The 18,940-nt window shown below is 32.5% G+C and overlaps 1 protein-coding gene across 1 annotated transcript in view; it reads right to left on the bottom strand.

The window, feature by feature from the left end:
- The window catches only part of NDUFS4 (NADH:ubiquinone oxidoreductase subunit S4), a 146,236-nt gene that overhangs the window by 34,475 nt on the left and 92,821 nt on the right, over positions 1–18,940 (bottom strand). The window contains exon 3 of the mRNA XM_037799249.1: positions 1,689–1,861. Coding sequence (XP_037655177.1) covers positions 1,689–1,861 — 173 coding nt within the window. The remainder of the gene's footprint in view (positions 1–1,688; positions 1,862–18,940) is intronic.

Raw genomic sequence — 18,940 nt, 5'->3', positions numbered from 1 at the left:
AGCTTGGGGGCCTGTGTCCAACAGATCTGGGTCATCCTTGGGGATGTAGTGGGAACAGTGAGAGGCAGGGTGCCAACCGTGGGTCCCACCCATGTGCCACTGGTGGGTTGGGAGGGCAAGCTGCCGCCTCCGGGTCCCGCCCACCTGGTTGATCCCAGAAATCCTGGGAGGAAGCCGAGTGGAGCTCCTCTGAGGGCCCTGCCCATCCAACCATGACTTTTGATACTCAAAATTCAAAGCAATGCCTGCCAATTGTAGACAGGCTCTATTGTTTCAAAAATACTTTTAGTTTGGAAAAAAACATTTTGAAAGGAACTCTTCTTCCCCCAACATACAGTATATCTCATTTTCATCCAACATGTCATAAAAACAGTATTTTTGTATTCATGCACAATAGTAGGTTACAGTTTTGCTCTTACAGCAGCAAGGTATAAAATAATCACTAAGTATTTCAAAATTAAACTGTCCTATTTCTAGACTAAATAATGCTATAAAAATGACTGCACGAAACTTTGTGCAAGCACAGTAAAGTGCAACATTTATTTAAACAACCCCCTTAAACTTACATTCTTATATAAAGTGTTTTTACCCAGAAACAATTTGGAGAATATAAGACAAAAATACTCCAAAAAAGATTTATTATTGAATGTTGGCTGGAAACGTATCACTACAGTAAATCTGGAATATAGATGAACATGTTAAAATTTCATGTGTTTTGAAAAAGAGGAATCATAATGTGTTTTTCCTTATAAATTTAGTCTCTTCAAGCACATGATTTACAAAAATACTCTATACATTGCATGAAACAAAATCTAAAGGATACCAAAACATCTAAAAAACTGTGCCTAAATATTTTTTGGTTAATAAAATATAATTCTATTTAAATAGCAATGTGGCAGATGTTTTTTAAATAAAAATTCTCCCAGGTACATTGACAGGAAAAAAATGTTAAATATCATATTTTCTAAAATGAGAAATAATTTAAACCAGTAACTATCTTAAACTGGAGTCTGGACATGAAAAATATTCTAGAAGTTTGAAAAATGACAATTTTCTAGCCTATCTGGCTAATGTTTTCTCTAATGCAGCTTCTTTCCTTTAACTACAGGTAGTCCTGCTGTTTAACATTTGGGCTATAACATTTGGGCCATATCCAACACAGAGATTTAGGTCACTGACTTCATTGGTGATGTAAGAATTATGACCACTTTATTCCAATGCACTGTAAAAAGTAATTTACTAAACACAAGATCTCAGGAACTTACTATTTTTTCTCAAAGTAGCTAATTTCTAAACTCATCTCATTCTCCCCCCTACAAACAAAACAAAACTTTTTTTAATTTATAAATATTTTAAAAATTTTAATTTAGCAACAGGTAAAAAGTATACATAGCTTGGGGACCATGCTAAAAGTGCTCACAAGATCAGCCATTTATACCCAATAAAAAGCACTCTGAAAAAGACTGGTTCAGTGGTTTATTGTGCTAAGCTAGACTTATGTGTGTGTGTGTAGATATGTATATATACATGTAAATGTCTTTGAGCATAGTGATACCTAAATCAAACTGTTTTCAAAAGTAAAGTCATAAAGCATGATATATATGAAAATGTTTAAAAATCAGTTATTTAGAAAGAAAAACCTTTTTCTAAGAGCTAAAAACAAATTCAAGTTAAACCACAGTACTCACGATGATGCCCAACCCATCAAAGGATTTTCCCATCGTTCTCTGGTATCAAACTCCATCTTCCATTTCTTTGTGTTGTTTACTCCAGACTGCATGTTATTACGAGCAGGAACAAAGATCCTAACTCTTCTAGTTTTGATATGCTCTTCTGGAACACCAGTTAAAGTTGTGATATCCTACAGAAAAACAAGCAAAGAAACATGTTCCAAAGAGTCCACATACTCATGTACTATTGCTGCTCCCTATATTCACGCAACTTTATTCAGATTTGTTTTAAAATGGGTTTTTAGCTTTCTGGCTTGACTCAGAAATTTTATTCTAAATATGCATCAGCCAGTTTTTTCCAAAGAATGCCACTTTGAAAAGAGTTTTGTCTTCCAGATGTTATAAGCCATTTCTTTAAATATATTCACCTCGCTATCTTGTTATTTTTACCATATAAAGTGCTATTTTGGTATCTGAAAATGGTATGTTGGGAGGGGGGAAAAAGGTTAGAGGTTAGTGGAAAGGGTTCAGGACCAAACTTTGGTTCAATAAAGCACTGGTAATTTCTGAAGAGTTTGTGGTAGAAGAGTCAACAGTCAATTAGCTCTTATTTCGGGAGCAGGTGTCAACTAGTCAGTGGAGAAAGAATGTAAGGTGATATTAAAAAAGCATTAACTTAACTAAGTAGGGAAAAATGTATTATCAGTGGTTTCTGTGTGAAACTGCTTCAAACAGGCATTCTCTTCAGAGGAGGCCTGAAACTCTTTGCAAACAATTGAAATCAATTAACTATAATTAGCACTTTAATTTATTTCCCGTTGGTGAAATCTACTGAAGAGATCCACATCAAATCTATTCTGCAATGATAAGCCAAAGAAGTTGAACAATTTTTGTAAAAATGTGAGGAGAAAACAAAGGCAACTTTCTTGACTTTTTTTCATAACTCTATACCTTAACAAATGTTCAACTGGTGAATACACAGAATTTTGATACCCCAGATTAGATACATTTATTAAATTATAAGGGCAGTCAGGACACAAAGAAGCAAGTAATTGGGTGTGTCAAGTCTCTAAATTTAGTAATGGTCAACATAATCATATTAGGGTCATATAATTCTTATAAATGAAACATTAATAGTTATAGTTCACTAACTGAACTTTGAAAACTGGTTTAAACAACACATAGTAAACATGAAAATGATTATATAAAACGTGACAACTAGAAAATTTTACCCATTTTGTGAATTTTTATTTCATTATAAGATATCTCCTAATTAAGGCTAATTCTTATTTGTGTTACAGTCTATCAATGCCATAAACCAAAGAATTTGCATATACACTTAGTGCTGCATTATGTACTGGGAAAACACTAAGAATATTTCTGACTCTATTAGTCTCTCTACCTACAAGATTAAAAAACAATTCTAAAGTTATTTTAGTTGGCAACCAATCCTCTGCTTAATACAGTATCTTTCCACTTGCACCAATAATTAGGTGTGCCTACTTTGTCACAGCTTATCTGTTTAGAGAAACTATTAAAATGATTCTTATACATATTTACACAAATATGCACTTCTTTTGTGCATCTACATTTATTTTTTAAAGTTTCTTACACCTAGGATAAAATAAGAATAAAACAAGTATTATGTAAGTGTTATAAGTTTTAATGGGCAATTTTTAATTGTCGGGTTCAAATAAATCCAAAGAAATTTCAAATATTATTAATGACTTTCTAAAGCATATTTCTCTACTCAGCTTAAAGTGATTCACTGCCTATGAAATCCTCAATATTTACCCCTTAGAATTCACTACAGTACTTATAATCTACCTTATTAATTTAATATTCAACATTATATATGTTTAGATAGATATATCTTATTTGTGATATTTGAAGAAGGGTAAAACAAACATTAGGAATGTTACAGAATTATGGGGTAGGACATCTTTTCCAAATTCCACAGTATCCCCTCCATTCTGAACTGAGTTCATCAAAACTGTAGCTATGTTTTTTTTACGTTTTTGTTTTAAATTAAGGCTTATATGAAAGGAAATACATCAAACTCTTAACATCAGATATCTCAGAAAGATGAAATTGTAGGCAAAAGACTTATATTTTCTTTATATACTTCTATATGGTGATGTGTATATGACAAAATAATTTAAAACCCAGTAAAGTTTTTAAAAATCTGTAACTGCATGTCTTGATTTGTACTATCAATAAAGTAGAAAAAAAGTAATTTCTAGGATGGAAAAACTTTAAAATAAGTGGCTACAAAATGTGGCTAAGCTCATTATATTTTAAACTTATAACTACAATGCTTCCGAGCCTTCTTGAAATATGGCAATTATATATTGATATCATCCCCCAATTTGAAGTTGTCATTTGAACAAATAGTTCCCAAGACAATGGGTTTGTGAATTTTGAAGCCCAACTTGTGCTAACATAGAATCCCTGTTTTTGTCTGCAGTAGACATGTAAGGTACTGCAGCTGAGTTGAGCTGCTGCCAAAGATAGAGAATAAAAAAGGCTTGGCATCTCTCACATACTTGACACCTAAAGGGCACAGAAGCTCTAAAATTCCTTGTCCCTGTAGGCACACTCTTAGTCTAGACAAACTGATTTCTCACACTTTTAAAATGCATTACGACACTCTTTTGTTATCATTTCATCCACAGAGCTTCGGCTATTGACAGAAGAACCTGTGCTTTAAGCGACATTTCAATGGGTTAAGACGCCTGCTCCAAGATTCCATTAAAACAATATAATACTTGAAAAGAACTTTGAGATACTAAGTTGAACTGTGTATTTGTGTCTTCAATGCTTTGCTTTCCCTCTATGTTCTCATTGAGGTACCTGTGACTCAAATTAAAAAAAAAAAAAAAAAGAAAAGAAAAGAAAGAAAGAAAGAAAAATTTGCAAGCTAAACTATATTGAATTAATGGTATTCTATAGATTTTTTTCTTCTGTGTTATAATATGGATCACCGTGATTTTTAAAAATCCTACTTATAAAAGACAGAAATGTACTGAAGATTTCAATATTGCCTTAACATATTTCTCATTTTACTGGTAAAACAGCTAAATAATATAAATAATTCATAAATTTGTTTCTGATTATAAAATTGTTAAATCACATAAGGCATGAGAAGCCTGCAAGTTGGCATCTGAAGAACCTCAAGATGTGCATTTTACTTAAGACTCAATAGCTAACAATCATTTGTAAATTCTAATGAAGCAAGTTATCCTATAAAGCTTGCAATTTTTTAACAGTTGGGCCAAGCATGAAACCTATATTCTTCTTACTAAAGAACGCCATTATCTTGTAGGATAAAATTTAAGAAACATAACCTTACAAACACTATGCTATTTTAAACATGGTAGCTAATTTTAAAAAGTTATTAAGAATTCACAGATTTAAAGGGCATCCAAATCAAGATTTGCTACCGAAGAGATGCATATTAAAATTCTAAAATTCCACTCTCTCAGCACCATCTCTTTCAAAATTTTAAATTCTGGAAGAACTAATAGCTAACCTTCCATTTCTTAAGTCTAGTTATATGGATGAGGAATTTTAAACATCATTAAGTTATGTGCCCCTATTTTTAAATGAACTTTATTCTTTCAAATTTCTATTTCCATTGTAAAATACTAGTTTTCCATATAAAAACTGTATTGATTCGGTTATCAGCTGTACCCATTTATCTTGTGTGAATTCAACATATTTTTTTTTAAACAAAGGAAACCAGGAACAAGCAATGGGAAGTTGATGTCAAAACGCAGAAAAACCTCCCAGCAAGCTTCTTGCAACCACCCAGGATTTAGAGTCTTGCTTGCCGCTCTCTTTTCAATACCAGAATTTCACACATTTCAATGACTATTATGACTTCAAAGAATCAAATTTTCATCATTGTCTGTCATCTGCCGGTTGATTTTGTATAAAGGAGTTCTTCTGCATGCACTCCAAACAAAAGCCTCCTTACTTCTGTGGCTATATATCAAGTTTAAAAGTTTTGTTTGTGACAGTTGTGTCTTTGGTAAATTAGGGTAACACTGAAGGAGTGCAGCTGCTCTGCAGGAATCTCCTTCTGGCACCATTTCACTTAACTAAAAACTGAACAATCAGTTTCTGCCTTTATTAAACCACAAAAATGTCACTGGCCTTAGTAATTACTTCCGGTTGCCCCACCCACTTAACCTTAACAGTTTACACTTGTCATAAAGAGAAATAAATGAAAGTTTTTTTGCCACTTGGGATGAATTTTTGATATATCTCTCAGTGCACCCAGAAAAGTCAAAATTTTTATCAGGCTTTTTGATAATAAGTTCACTAAACTGAATAGCACTATGGATCAATGATGAAAGTTTTAATAGAGCACTTATTGGAACATCAAGTACAAATACTAATTACAGAAACTTGGTCTATTGTGGGTTGTTAGTTGCCGATATGTGTTTTAATTTATTTTAGAGTTACAAACTCATCTAAATTTGATGATTGCATTTATACTCTACTTCAAACATGAAAAATGTTAAAAGCAAAAACAATCTAGGATCTGTAATAAAAACTTCCTTTCAAGAATGCTACAGATACTTAAAATGAGAAACTCATTGACTGGTCTCTTAAATAATTAAGGACATTTCACAAAATAAATTTCATAGTTTAAAAAATATAAAAAAGTTGGCAGATAGCATGACCATACATATTTATTTTCCACAGAAGAACTTTAAGCTCTAAAAAGTTAATGACCACAGCAATTTAGATATTATGCAGATGACACTGCTAATCATGTGAAGAGTAAAAAACTATGTATGTAGTCATATTTTTCCATCTCCAACTATTTTCATTACTCTTAGTCTAGATCCTTCTCAACAGGACTGGGTAGAACAAAGGCTAAAAGTAAAGGACTGAGTCAAAACTGGGTTAGAATTCCAACCCTCAACTTCGGGCAAATTTTTAGACTTCTCCTGTCTCTTCATCTATAAAATCAGTTTACTATAGAAAAATGAGAACTAAATAATGTATGCAAGGTGCTTAGCTTGGGCAACAACAAAAAAACGTTTCTCATTTATTCAACATAGTTTTCAGCACCTACTATATATTAGATATGATACAATGGTTAACATTACAGACATGATCTCTGTTGCCATGAAAATTGCGATTCAACTTTTTAAAAACAGGAAACAGTGAACAAGTAATGGGAAGTTAGTGTCGAGATGAAGAAAATCTCCCATCTTCCTTGTTTTCCAAATCTGGAAAACAGAAAAACCTTGTTTTTTTTTTTTTTTTCTTTTTTTTTTAATAAGGAATGAATATTCCATTTCTTGTAGATGTCACAAAAACTGAATACATTATATGCTAAGTAAATTTATTTTAGTAAATATGCAACTACACAGAGCCCAACATCCATGAAATTAAAGCAATAAGGTATAATTTACCTTTGTTTGGAAAAGAGATTACTGATTTCAATTCAAATTAAAAGATCCAAGTTAACTATGCTGGGAGTTGCAGAGGATATATAGATAAGGCTTTATACCTGAATTTGTGTACCCATGGGTGGGGGTGGGAAGGTTAATGTTGTGGGAGGAGAGATGGTGAAATACAACAATGATCAAGAGAATGGCATTTTAATTCAGATAAACCTAGTGGAACCCAAGCTCCACCACTTGCTATCTATGAGACTTCCAACAAGCTGCTTAAACTTTCTGTATGTTAGTTTCCTCCTCCTTAGAAAAATGTACACCAAAACCTACCTCATGGCACTGTGTGAAAGGTTTAAATCAGCACACAGAAGGAAGAAGGCAGACAATTGTTTTAGGATAGTTATTGTTTTTAAAAGATACTATTAAAACATAACAACATTAAAGGGAAATTTTAAAAAAATCTATATGTTTAATACCCTAGCTGTTTTCTAATCTAATTACCTACCAACAATTACCCACATACATATCCATTTTACATAGTTATAATAGTAATATAGCTATTTTGCATTGATTTCTTTCAAATAACATCACTTCACTAACCTTTTTTTCCATGTGGTTACCCAGTCTTCATATTTCTCATATTAATGACTCCATTAATAATCTATTAAGTCAATATGTTAGTTTCTTAGACAATTCCTTATTATTGAAAAATCAAATTGTTGTGTTGTTATTGCTGTTGAAATACAGATTACTACAATGAAAACCTCAGAAACCTAATCTCTTTAAGGTTAATCTCTGAGAGTAAAATGAACTGACTCAAGGTTACGTGAATTTCGAAGGTCCATAACATGTTATCAAATGGCTTTCCAAAAGGGTGACAGAATGTAATACTGCCACCAAGCATATCTAGGTATGCCAATTTCCCTTTATCCTCTCAAGGTACAGGCAAATAGGTATATATTAATTGACCTCAACTTATTTAGTGTGTGTTCTTTTTTACAGAACTATAAAGGAGAGAGATGTTTGGTTTTTGACATGAAGTAACATATAAAAAATTACAACAGAATTTCCTCAAAATTGACCAAATGATACAATTTTACTTTACAAGAGCTGCTACCAGAAGAGACACAATGAAAAGGAAATATCTAAAACCTAACTGCTCAAAAAATATACTTATGGGACATAATAACTACAGAGTATATAATCTCTTTGGAATGGTATAGGGGATGGCAAAATTTTTCACCTTTTACTGTATAGATGTTACATTTTGTAGCACATGATTTGACATCTGGCATAGCCAAATCAAGTCAACTAAGGAGCTATTCTATGAAGAAATGCTGCAATTTTAAAAAATAATACAGAAATAAACTTTTTTTTTCCCTAAAAGCAGTAAAATCTATAGGAAGACTGGCTTCCTTTTAACAAGGAAATGCTTCAATCAATCTATTTTCTACTAACGTGAAACAGCTGAAAGTGAAGTTGTTAAAAAAATATCATGCTTAACGAATGATCAATAGTGCCTCAATGAAAACTAATATGCTTAAATAAGTCATTTTGAAAAGTTTTTAGACAAATTTTTAAAATTTACAGAAACAAATATATGACATATTAATAGTGATTAACTTTAACTTTTTTAATAGCTAAAAATGGCTAATCTGTTTGCTTTTTAGTCCAATGCTCCAGAATGTTCTGTATTTTTAAATCATTAAATCATGTAATTACATTACGATACCTCCTAGCTTTTACAGATGCTGAAATGAAATAGAAAAAAAAAAGTCTGGCCATGAGGCACATAAAAATGTTTAAGATAATCCCTTGTTAATTTAGCACAGGAATAAAAGTTAAATAGTGCAATAAAAGTCCTTTTTTTCTGGTGTGTTAGGTAAGTTAACTGAAAATATTAGTGAAAATGGAATCACATAAAATACACACACATACACACACATACACTCCTTAAATACTGTACTGTAACTTGAAAAGTATACATGAACATTCTTTAAATAATCTTCTGATATAGGGCCAATGACTTCTTAAGTATAGGTCCAGTGATTAGAACTTCAGGTTTTGTTTCTTTCATAAACTACCACAAAAATGCATCATCTACAATTTATACTTTTTGTTTCTTTAATGTGAAGTGAGAACATAAGAATGTTTGTGAAACAGTCTGAGTCCAAAATCTGTCTAGAATTTTATGATTCCCTTTCACATCACAATCTTTTACAATTCTCTCCCTCCACCTATATTTGACTCTAATACTTGTTAGAAATTCATCTTTATAGACATTTCAAAGCACTCAACATAGCTGTCACAAAAATAACTCTTTTCTTTTTTGTCCTCACAAGGAAAACATTATAATTTTTAATTAATTTATATAATTACAATACGTACAACTGGCAGAAAAAGGTGTGGAAACAAGCATAACTGACTCTTGGTAAAAATATGACAAACTATTGAGAGCTGAAGTCTGGCAGTATAATGAAAAGTAGCCTAAATTAAGCTATTGTCTGTTTTGTGTTCAAGGCGTTAGTACACGGAACAGAAAGAATTCAGAGCATCAATAACTGAGCAATTGTTAAAGATTGGTTAAAAAAAAGTAAAAGATTGTTAAAAAAGCCAGTATTACAAAAAAATTGTCACAATGTAGTATACAGACTTCTGCTACCTTCCATGATGGGGTAACAGGTGCCAGATTACCATTGCTATCATATATAACTATAATTTGGGGGAAATTATTTAAAACAACTATTTTTAGATACTAGCCAATTGGAGAACAGGCAGCATAGTACTGTGTAATCCCTGAAAGAAAGAAAACTCATGATTTAATCCTAGAATTGTGCAGGCTTTATACCTGGAGGCACCTTCCAGACCACAGTGCAGAAGTGGAAACCCAAGTAGTCTTTCTAAGCAAAGGAGGTGGTATTGGAGTTCAGGTTGCTGAGGTGATGGACATTACTGAGTTAGAGTTTCGAAGAGGAGGGCATTAAGCAGAGAATGAGCTTCAAAAATCTTCATGATCTTAGTGTAAAATGAGACTATGTGAAGGAGTATAGCTAATGGGAAGTTCTAACCAGCCAAAGTAGAGAGACTTTGCTGAACATCCCAGGCATTCCACTGAGACATGAGAAAGGCCAACTTTCAAAGTAGAGCAACTAGAAGGCCACCCAAACAATGCTTAAAATCAGTCTTTAAAGGATCAAGTTGCTCAGTCAATAACTGCCTGCTAGAACAAAATTCAATGTTCTTTAAAAGAAGACAAAAAAATCTAGCCACCTAACAATGTAGCAATCACGGTCTGTTACATACTCAAAAATTACTAGAGATGCAAATAAACAGAAAATCTGACTAATAACTATAACAAAATAGTCAATAAAAAGATAACCAGAGATAATATAGATGCTTGAATTAGCAGACAAAGATTTAAAATATGCTATTATACAGACGATTAAAGATTTAAAGAAAATGATGGATAATGGAATAAATGGGGGCTTTCACAAAAGCAATGAAGACTACAAAAAGAGGCAAAGAGAAATTCTAAAATTAAAAAATATACTAAATAAAATAAAAAATTAAATGTACAGGATTAACAGAAAATTGTACACTGCAGAAGAAAAGATCACTGAACTTGAAGATAGGGCAATAGAAACTAACTAAACAGAAGCACATATGAACAAAGACTGGGAAAAAAAACAAACTAGGCCCCAGGGAACTAATGGACAATAAGAAGTAGTGCATGTGTTAATAGGTATCTCAGAAGGAGAAGAAAGATTTGAGCAGAAAAAAAAAATTTGAAGAAATAACTACAAATTTTCCAAATCTGATGAAATTATCAATCAAAACAACCCAAGAAAGCTAATGAACACCAACTGAGATAAACAGGAAGAAGCCACATGGAAGCAGAGCAGAATGAAATTTCTTAAGCATAAAGAAAAAAAAAGAAAACCTCAAAAGCATTCTGAGGAAAAAAAACAAATTACGTACAGGAGAACAATGAAAAGAAAAGCTTAAAAGCAGCACATTACAAACAGGGGAACAATGATAGAGAAAACAGAATGACATCCTTCAAGTGCTGAAACAAAAACCTTCAACTTAGAATTCTTTATCTAATGAAAAGTCCTTTAAAAATGGAGTCAAAATGAAAGTGTTTCCAGATAAATAAAAGCTGAGAGATTTTTGTCACCAACAGATACACACTACAAGAAATGCAAAAGTTCTTCAGGATGAAGGAAAGGGATACCAGGTGGAAATCTGTTTCTATGTGAAGGAATAAAGAACACACAAAACGGTAAATTTGTGGATAAATATAAAAGATGTTTTTTATTTTTTTATTTACAAGATAACTGACAAATTAAGAAAAAATAATTTACTATGGGAATATAATATGTGAAAGTAAAATATACGGCAGTGCTCACCCCCACACCTTCCTGTTTCCTGAGTGGCTTGGGGACTGACCAAATGAAGGGTCTTCTCCCATTTGGATGGCTGTTCCTGCTTGTTTCCATGATGTGGAATAGTTCTGTAGGCCAGAAAATGCATGTACAATGTGGCCCCTCTTGGATCTAGGTCAGGATTAAAGGAATTATATATGACAAACTGTATGCATGCCTTGATGAAGTGTTTCTGAGAGAGAAATGCCCTGTCACCAAGGATTTAAATGAGTCATATGAGTTTTTCTACAATGTTCCTCAATGTGGCATTGAAATGACAGTTCTCCCAGGGAATAGTGTAAAACATAAAACTAAAATCATATACCTCTCAACTACCTTAAACAACCGAATTGAGATACCTGTAAGCTGCCTTTCCCAAATCCAGGTCACTCTTACATCCAAAGAAAAGAGAATTTTCAAAAAACTGCCTTCAATTTGGAATCCAAAGAGAAGAAAAAAATTTGCAAGCCTACGCAAAAGAGAGGGTGGAGAGATTTGTTTTCCAAGGTGGCTGAGGAATCTGAATATATACCACTGGATCATTCCTTTGCTCATTAAATGATGTGATCTCTCTCTCATGAGAGAGGAAATCTGGCTATCAACTTGCATAAATGGGAACTCGGCAACTATTTCTGTAGCTGATAAAGGATTGTTTATTGGATGTGCCACTTAGAAGTTCTCAGAAAGCTGGTTTAGGAATTAATTATGCCACATGCTAGCTTCCACTTTTAAAAAAAACTTACATGAAATCACCAGTTACCTTGATTATCCTTTTTAGAAGGCTCTCTTTACTTTTAACTTTGTAAGGGGTGATGTTTGTGAATAAAGTTTGTTTTCTCTTAAAAATATATATATATGGCAGCAACGCAAAGGATTGGAGTGATAAATGGAAGTATTGTGGAAGGTTCTTAGATTACATGTAAAGTGATATATTATTAGTTCATGGTAGACCGTGAAAAGTTAAGGGTGCATATTGTAATCCCTAAAGCAACTGCCAAGAAAATAAAAAGGTATAATTATAACATCAATAGAGAAGATAAAATCAGATAACTAAGAATGTACTCAATTCAAAATGAAGACAAGAAAAGAAAAATAAATCAGATGGAACAAACAGAAAACAAACAGCAAGATAGTAGACTTAAACCCAACCATATCAATAAATACATTGCATATGGATGTTCTAAACACTCCAGGGATTGTCAACTAGATTTTTTAAAAAAGTAAGACCCAAATAAAGGCACAACAGAATGAAGAGGAATATTACATAGTGATAAAAACATCAATTCATCAAGAACACATAATCTTCCATGCTCATGTACCTAATAGAAGAGCTTCAAAGTAAGTGAAGCAAAAAAGTGATGCAACTAATGGAAGAAACAGACAAATTAACAATTATACTTTGAGATATTAACAGTTCTCTCTCAGTAATTGACAGAAAATGTAGACAAAAAAATCAGTAAGGATATAGAGTATTTGAACAGCACTATAAACCAACTTAACTGACAGTTATAGAACACCAAAAGCAACTGCAGGAAACAGATTCTTTTCAAATACACATAGAATATTAAGATAAACCATATACTGAGCCATAAAAAAAGTTTCAAGGAATTTCAAAGAATTGAAATCATACAGAATATGCTGTTGACTATAATGAAATTGAATTAGAAATCAATAACAAAGTAGTTATTGATAAGCAAAGATAAGTATTGTAGGTAATACTTAAGAGGATGACGATCACCTTGAATTGTTCCAGAAAGGATTGATAACAAAAAGAGAACACAGACTGACGTTTAAGATGGGGAATGTCATAACTTCATCAGACACATTCTTTATGCTACAAAATCTGTTGAAAGGCAGTGTAAAATAATGATGGTAGTAGAAGTAGCAGAATAGTGGTACAGTAGCAGTAGCAATAGTTTACACATATTAGCAATAACTATTGTGCATTTGCCTAATATTTTACATATGTTTATGGCAGATCTCAACTGGAATATCCACAATTTATAGTACAATGACAGCTAAATTCATAATGTTAAGCCTCAATGTGTGCTAAGTTTTGAAGACTTTCTAATTCAATGCTATGTTATGTAGGTATTACTATGCTTTTATTGTTTTCTAATACCAATACATATATTTATCTATTAGGTAGAATTTGCTGCCCCACATGAGTAAGAGTCTGGAAGGCATCTATAGAATTGGACCATGTATATTAGAGATACAGCACCAGGCTATGAACAGCCATATCTCTAAATTGATACAGAATAATAACCAATTGGTAAAAAACCCTCTCCAGAAATATTCTGTATCAGTTATCTTTAGGTATAAAAAGCAGTTAAAATGCAAACACAAAACTTTTTCACTTAGTAATCCCACTTCAAAGAACTGATTTAAGAAAATAGAGAAGTTATCAAAAGTTCAGATTTAGGTACAAAGAGGTTCACTCTAACATTAGGTACAATTACAAAAAGTTGTAAATAACCTTAAGTATAACAATAGATGGTTGGATAAATGCTTTATGGTACAGCCAAAGGATGGTAAATTATGTATCTATTTACAATTATGTGTTTTGAATATTTAAAGACAGAAAAATATTACAATACAATGCAAATAAAACACGATTTGTATTACATATGAAAGTGTGGATGTTGGTCTAACTATGCATATCAAAAAGTAAATACACCAAAATTGTGGGATTAGAGGTGAATTTAACTTTCTTCTTTATACTTTATCATTAAAAAAATTGTTTCTAAAATGTGCATACATTATTAAAACCAATAAATTTTTTTAATTGTATAGAGTATACTGACCAAATGTAATGTTTAAGAATAAAGCCTTCAGAAACTTCTTTGAAGTCATACAGTTTAAAATTCCCAACATTAAAAATAGGTTGTAAATGACTAAAAAAATTTGAATGATAACTATAGAGCAATACATCTACCAAGTAAAGAATTACACAATTGATTGTCAGAAGCTATGTAATACATAGATGATTTAGGAAAGTGCCACAGGCCATTAGAAAAGGCAGATTACATGACAAAAACCATTAAATGCCAACCATACTTACACATTCTCACACAAATGAACAATGTAAGACCATTGTAACTTGAAGCCAACATTTTTCTCCAAGAACCCCTAGAACTCAATACCTGAATAGCAACTGTGACTCAGAAGAGTAATCACAAAGATTTGATTAAAGGTAATAATGACAATTCCAGGTTGCTTCTTTCTCCAAAATAACAACTCCAAATAAGAAAGAAAGGGGGAAATTTTATTGAACAATAACATAAACGAGGCATGGTGTTCTCGTATGGTTTAATACAGATATTCTTAATTAATTTTCAAAACAACCTTAAAGAGGTGATATTTTCCATTTTACAAGATGAGAATGCTTAAGGTTGTACAGCTAAAAGAGGACATTAAAGATCTAAAGCTGTATGTGTAAGTCCATGGCCTTTCCTCTATTCCATGTTTCACAGTAGAGGGAATAATGTACAAATGATGGCATTTCTCCTGTTAGTAAATGTTTTCAAAAGTCCTATGCAAAAAGGTGACAGCTTTCAAATTACAATTTAACAAGCAGCTATAGAACAAATTTCAAAGGATGCTATGGGTTACAGCTCCAGTTCCACCCTTTCAATTCTTTCCTTCTAACTATTCTAATACCCTAGCAACCAAGAAAAAGAAAATTATATAGAGATTCAGTATTCATAATCCTTTGTTAAATTCCATCTTGTTTGTTGCTACCCCTTCCTCTAGTTTAATCACTTTCCCGATCTTCAGGGATGTCTAGACAGTGACCACCTTAACTTCTTCATGTTGAAAAGGGATGTCAACTTTATGAGAAAAGGGGACATGTTTAGCCCATGTCCTTGAAGAGGCTATTGCCTCTGGGTTTGGGGACTTAGCGCACATGTTCTCTGAAGGATTTAAGTTTCTGAAGAATAAACTTGGTGCGTGAAACTTTTATAGAGTCTCGGATCAGGATCTGAGTAAAGTTATCACTTCTGTGTATATATGTTATATTCTACAATAAAAAAATTGTGATTAAAAAAAAGTCCTATGCATTTCCAAAGGAAATGAGACAATGAAAGGAAAACAGTGCTTAGAGAGGGCAGGCATCAGTGTCCTTCTTCTCTAGATCTGATGTAGCTACCTTGTCATTTTGGTAGAGTGAGAGGAAATAAGAGGTAAAGAAAGAAAAAAGACAAAAGAAACAGAAATGTAGAAGAAAGGAGAGAGCGGAAGAACTATAAGGGGAGTTGAAGAGAGAAAAGAATGGAAAAAAGAAAGAATGATCATAGTCAAAGAAACCCAGCCAGCCAAAATTGCCTGGGTTTTTGAGACAGAGGAGGAGGAAACAGAGGAAGAGACAGAAATAGTCTATCAATGAGGAGGGAAAAATGGTGATGGACACAAAATCAGCCAAGAAGGGATAAAGAGATGACCATCAATCACACATTCAGAAAAAGAGGAAGAGAGAATCACAATGAGAAAGGCAAAGAGCCATACAAACAATGGGAAGACAGGCAAAGGCAAAAAAGCAGAAAGAGGAGACAAGGAGAGGCAGAGAGACAAGTAGAGTCAATGTTAAGAAGATGACAGAGAAGTATTAACACCCACCCATGCTTTTCATCTGAGGCAAGGTACAGAAGTTTAAATGTATTTGACACCTGTCAGCACCTACCTGGTGGACAGCAGCTCAGTCAATTTCTTCTCATCGACTTTTACCCTTAGGCAGAACTCCACTAACTTTTTCTTTGGGGGGAGGGTAGGGATGATAAATTAGAGGAGGAAGATTGAATTTATTATTTCAGGTCCCAATATGACCTTTAACAAAAAGCAATTTCAAATTCAGAAGATTCTTTAACAGAACAATCACTGTACTGTAGGACCATGTGATCTAAAACACAACGTAAAAACTGGGATCCTTTAAAAAGATAGTTATTAAGAATTCAATGATCTGTATCATTGTGTAGAAAACTTAAAACTATAAAAATGATTTCATGAAAATCAAAAGGGTTATGTGAGTAAATAAAAATGGCAACCAGTCACTTTCTTTAAGTTGCTTTGAAGTGATCATTAACCATTAACCATTAAGAGCTAACTAAGTGATTCTCAAGCTTTTCTGATCAATAAAAATCAGATCACACCAGACCTCTATTTAAAACCACCTGATGGAGTTCCATTATAATTAAAAAAATCAAACTTCTGATCATGGGCCTAAAAATTTTCCTTGATCTAGCCCTTGCCTACTTCTCTGGCCTCTCCCCCTTGTTCATTATGTCATAGCTAGTTCTTACTAATCTTTGGCTACTTCCAACTAGTTCACACTTCCCGGCATTAGCTATTTCCCTTTCCTAAAGCACTCTTAATTTGGATCATCACGTAGCTGGTTCTTTTATCATTTGGATCTCATTTCACATCTCACCTTCACAAAGTGGCTTTCCTTGATTACCCTATTTATATAACCCCTATCCCTCTCAACCACAACCCTTGCCCCCAGCTACTTTTTATCTCATCCACCCTGCTTTATTTTCTTCATAATGTTCATTACTCTGTAAAAGTATCTTATTTATTTATAAATAAAGTTACTGTCTACTTACACATGAAGATATAAGCTCTAAGGGCAAGGATATTGTCCCTTGTTCACTATATACCCAGAGCCTAGAATGTGGTATCTAGAATGCAGGTACTCAAAAAATCAAATGAATGGCAATGAAATAAGTACAGTAGTATTTTAAATATTTTATATTAGAAATAAGAAACAAGCCAAAAAAACCCCTGAAGGATCTTCACAAACAACTACACATTTTTGAAGTTCAAAACTACTAGCTCTAGAAGAGTTTTAATTTTTAAGTACTCTAGGCACAAGCCACAACAGCTATACTTCAACTTTTAATATATTATAATGTTTGCCAGATCAGGAGCTCTGTTTCAATTTTTCAGAAGTCAAATCGAAAACCACTCAATTAGGTTTAGAAATCTTTTTAATTGATATATTTTAATTATAACAAATATATACTCAGTAGTCACTGTAATGGATGCAGATCAGTACTAATCAGATCCTAAATTCTTGCATTTAAATCAGCAGTCACAGCCAAACATTTTGGTATTTTTCTGTCTTCTATGTTGTTTAGAGAAAGCCAAAATCAGTTTTGATGTTTATTTTATTAGAAGCATTAAAATAAAAAATGTTCATTAACTAAAATGTAATATAATCGAAGCTGAAAGAAGTACAGTTTTGAACATTAAAAGAGGAACTGAACAAAAAGCCTATTCACACATTTCTTGAAATGTATGAAGTATGCTTTAATAGAGGCAGAGTTTAGTGGAGGCATGGAGCACAGCATCCAATATGCATCCATATCACTGCTGAAGTTTTTTAAACTTTGCAACTTGCAAAATATGAATGATACTTGCCAGCTTGCAAGTGGCATTTTAAAATTTAAAATCAAAGCAGAGAATAGGTGATATAAGCTTAGAATGCCTGGATACAGAAACAAAATTTCCTAGTCTCAAATTCTGAGGTCTGCATCTCCTTTCCCTTTCCTTTGCTCTAATTCTATTCCCTGAGATATATGATAAAGAGAAAATAATAATCAACACCAAAAGATGGCAATCCTATTCCTTACCTCCTCTCACCCCTACTTTCATTGAGAACTTACTATAGATAATGGACATTAGTTTAAGGTGGGTATTTGGATAAATTATTGGATTTGAAATTATCTGGCAAGCTAGCCAATTAAAAAGGCTATAACTCTACAAACAAAATAATCTCTTTTTACTACCAGAGAGACAAAAACAAAAATACAAAAAACAGATAAAGCATCTATTTTTCTACATATTCTATAAAAAGTTTATTAATTAGTTTATAATTATATTCAATTAAATGAATAAAATTAGAATGAGCAATTTCCAAAGAGATAAGATAAAATATGGCTTATGTATTTTGGCTTCATTACACAGTTTAATACTGATAATGTCTTTTCACATATAAATTGTGTAATCTTTAAAATACAACAAACAACTTTATAAAATAAAAACAAAATATTATCGATTCTACTTTATTCAGAGCCTAAGCTCCTACATAATAATATGCAAGAATTTTAAATTCTTGAAAGCAAGTGTCAAGTACTATACACAATTTCCATACACAGCAGGTAGTAAAGCAAGAAAAGAACTGACACAGTTACTCTCCTTAAAAGAGACATACAATGGAGAACTGTTATACAGCTCTAGCATACTACAGGTCTATGCATTAAAGATGTTGTGGCTATTAACAGTTTAAACCTTTACTGTATTTTGCTAATTGGTACATAGAACTTTAAAGCTTTTGAAAGATAAAACATTCCAGTCAGTTCAATTCTCCAGCATTGTTCATGTATTCCAAGTAGGAACAAAGAGGAAAATAAATCTGCTTTAATTGCTG

Source organism: Choloepus didactylus, chromosome 11 (assembly GCF_015220235.1).
Source record: "Choloepus didactylus isolate mChoDid1 chromosome 11, mChoDid1.pri, whole genome shotgun sequence".
In the NCBI taxonomy this organism is placed as follows: Eukaryota; Metazoa; Chordata; class Mammalia; order Pilosa; family Megalonychidae; genus Choloepus; species Choloepus didactylus.
The sequence above is the reverse complement of the archived record's forward strand: the minus strand, read 5'-3'. Positions and strand labels throughout refer to the sequence as shown.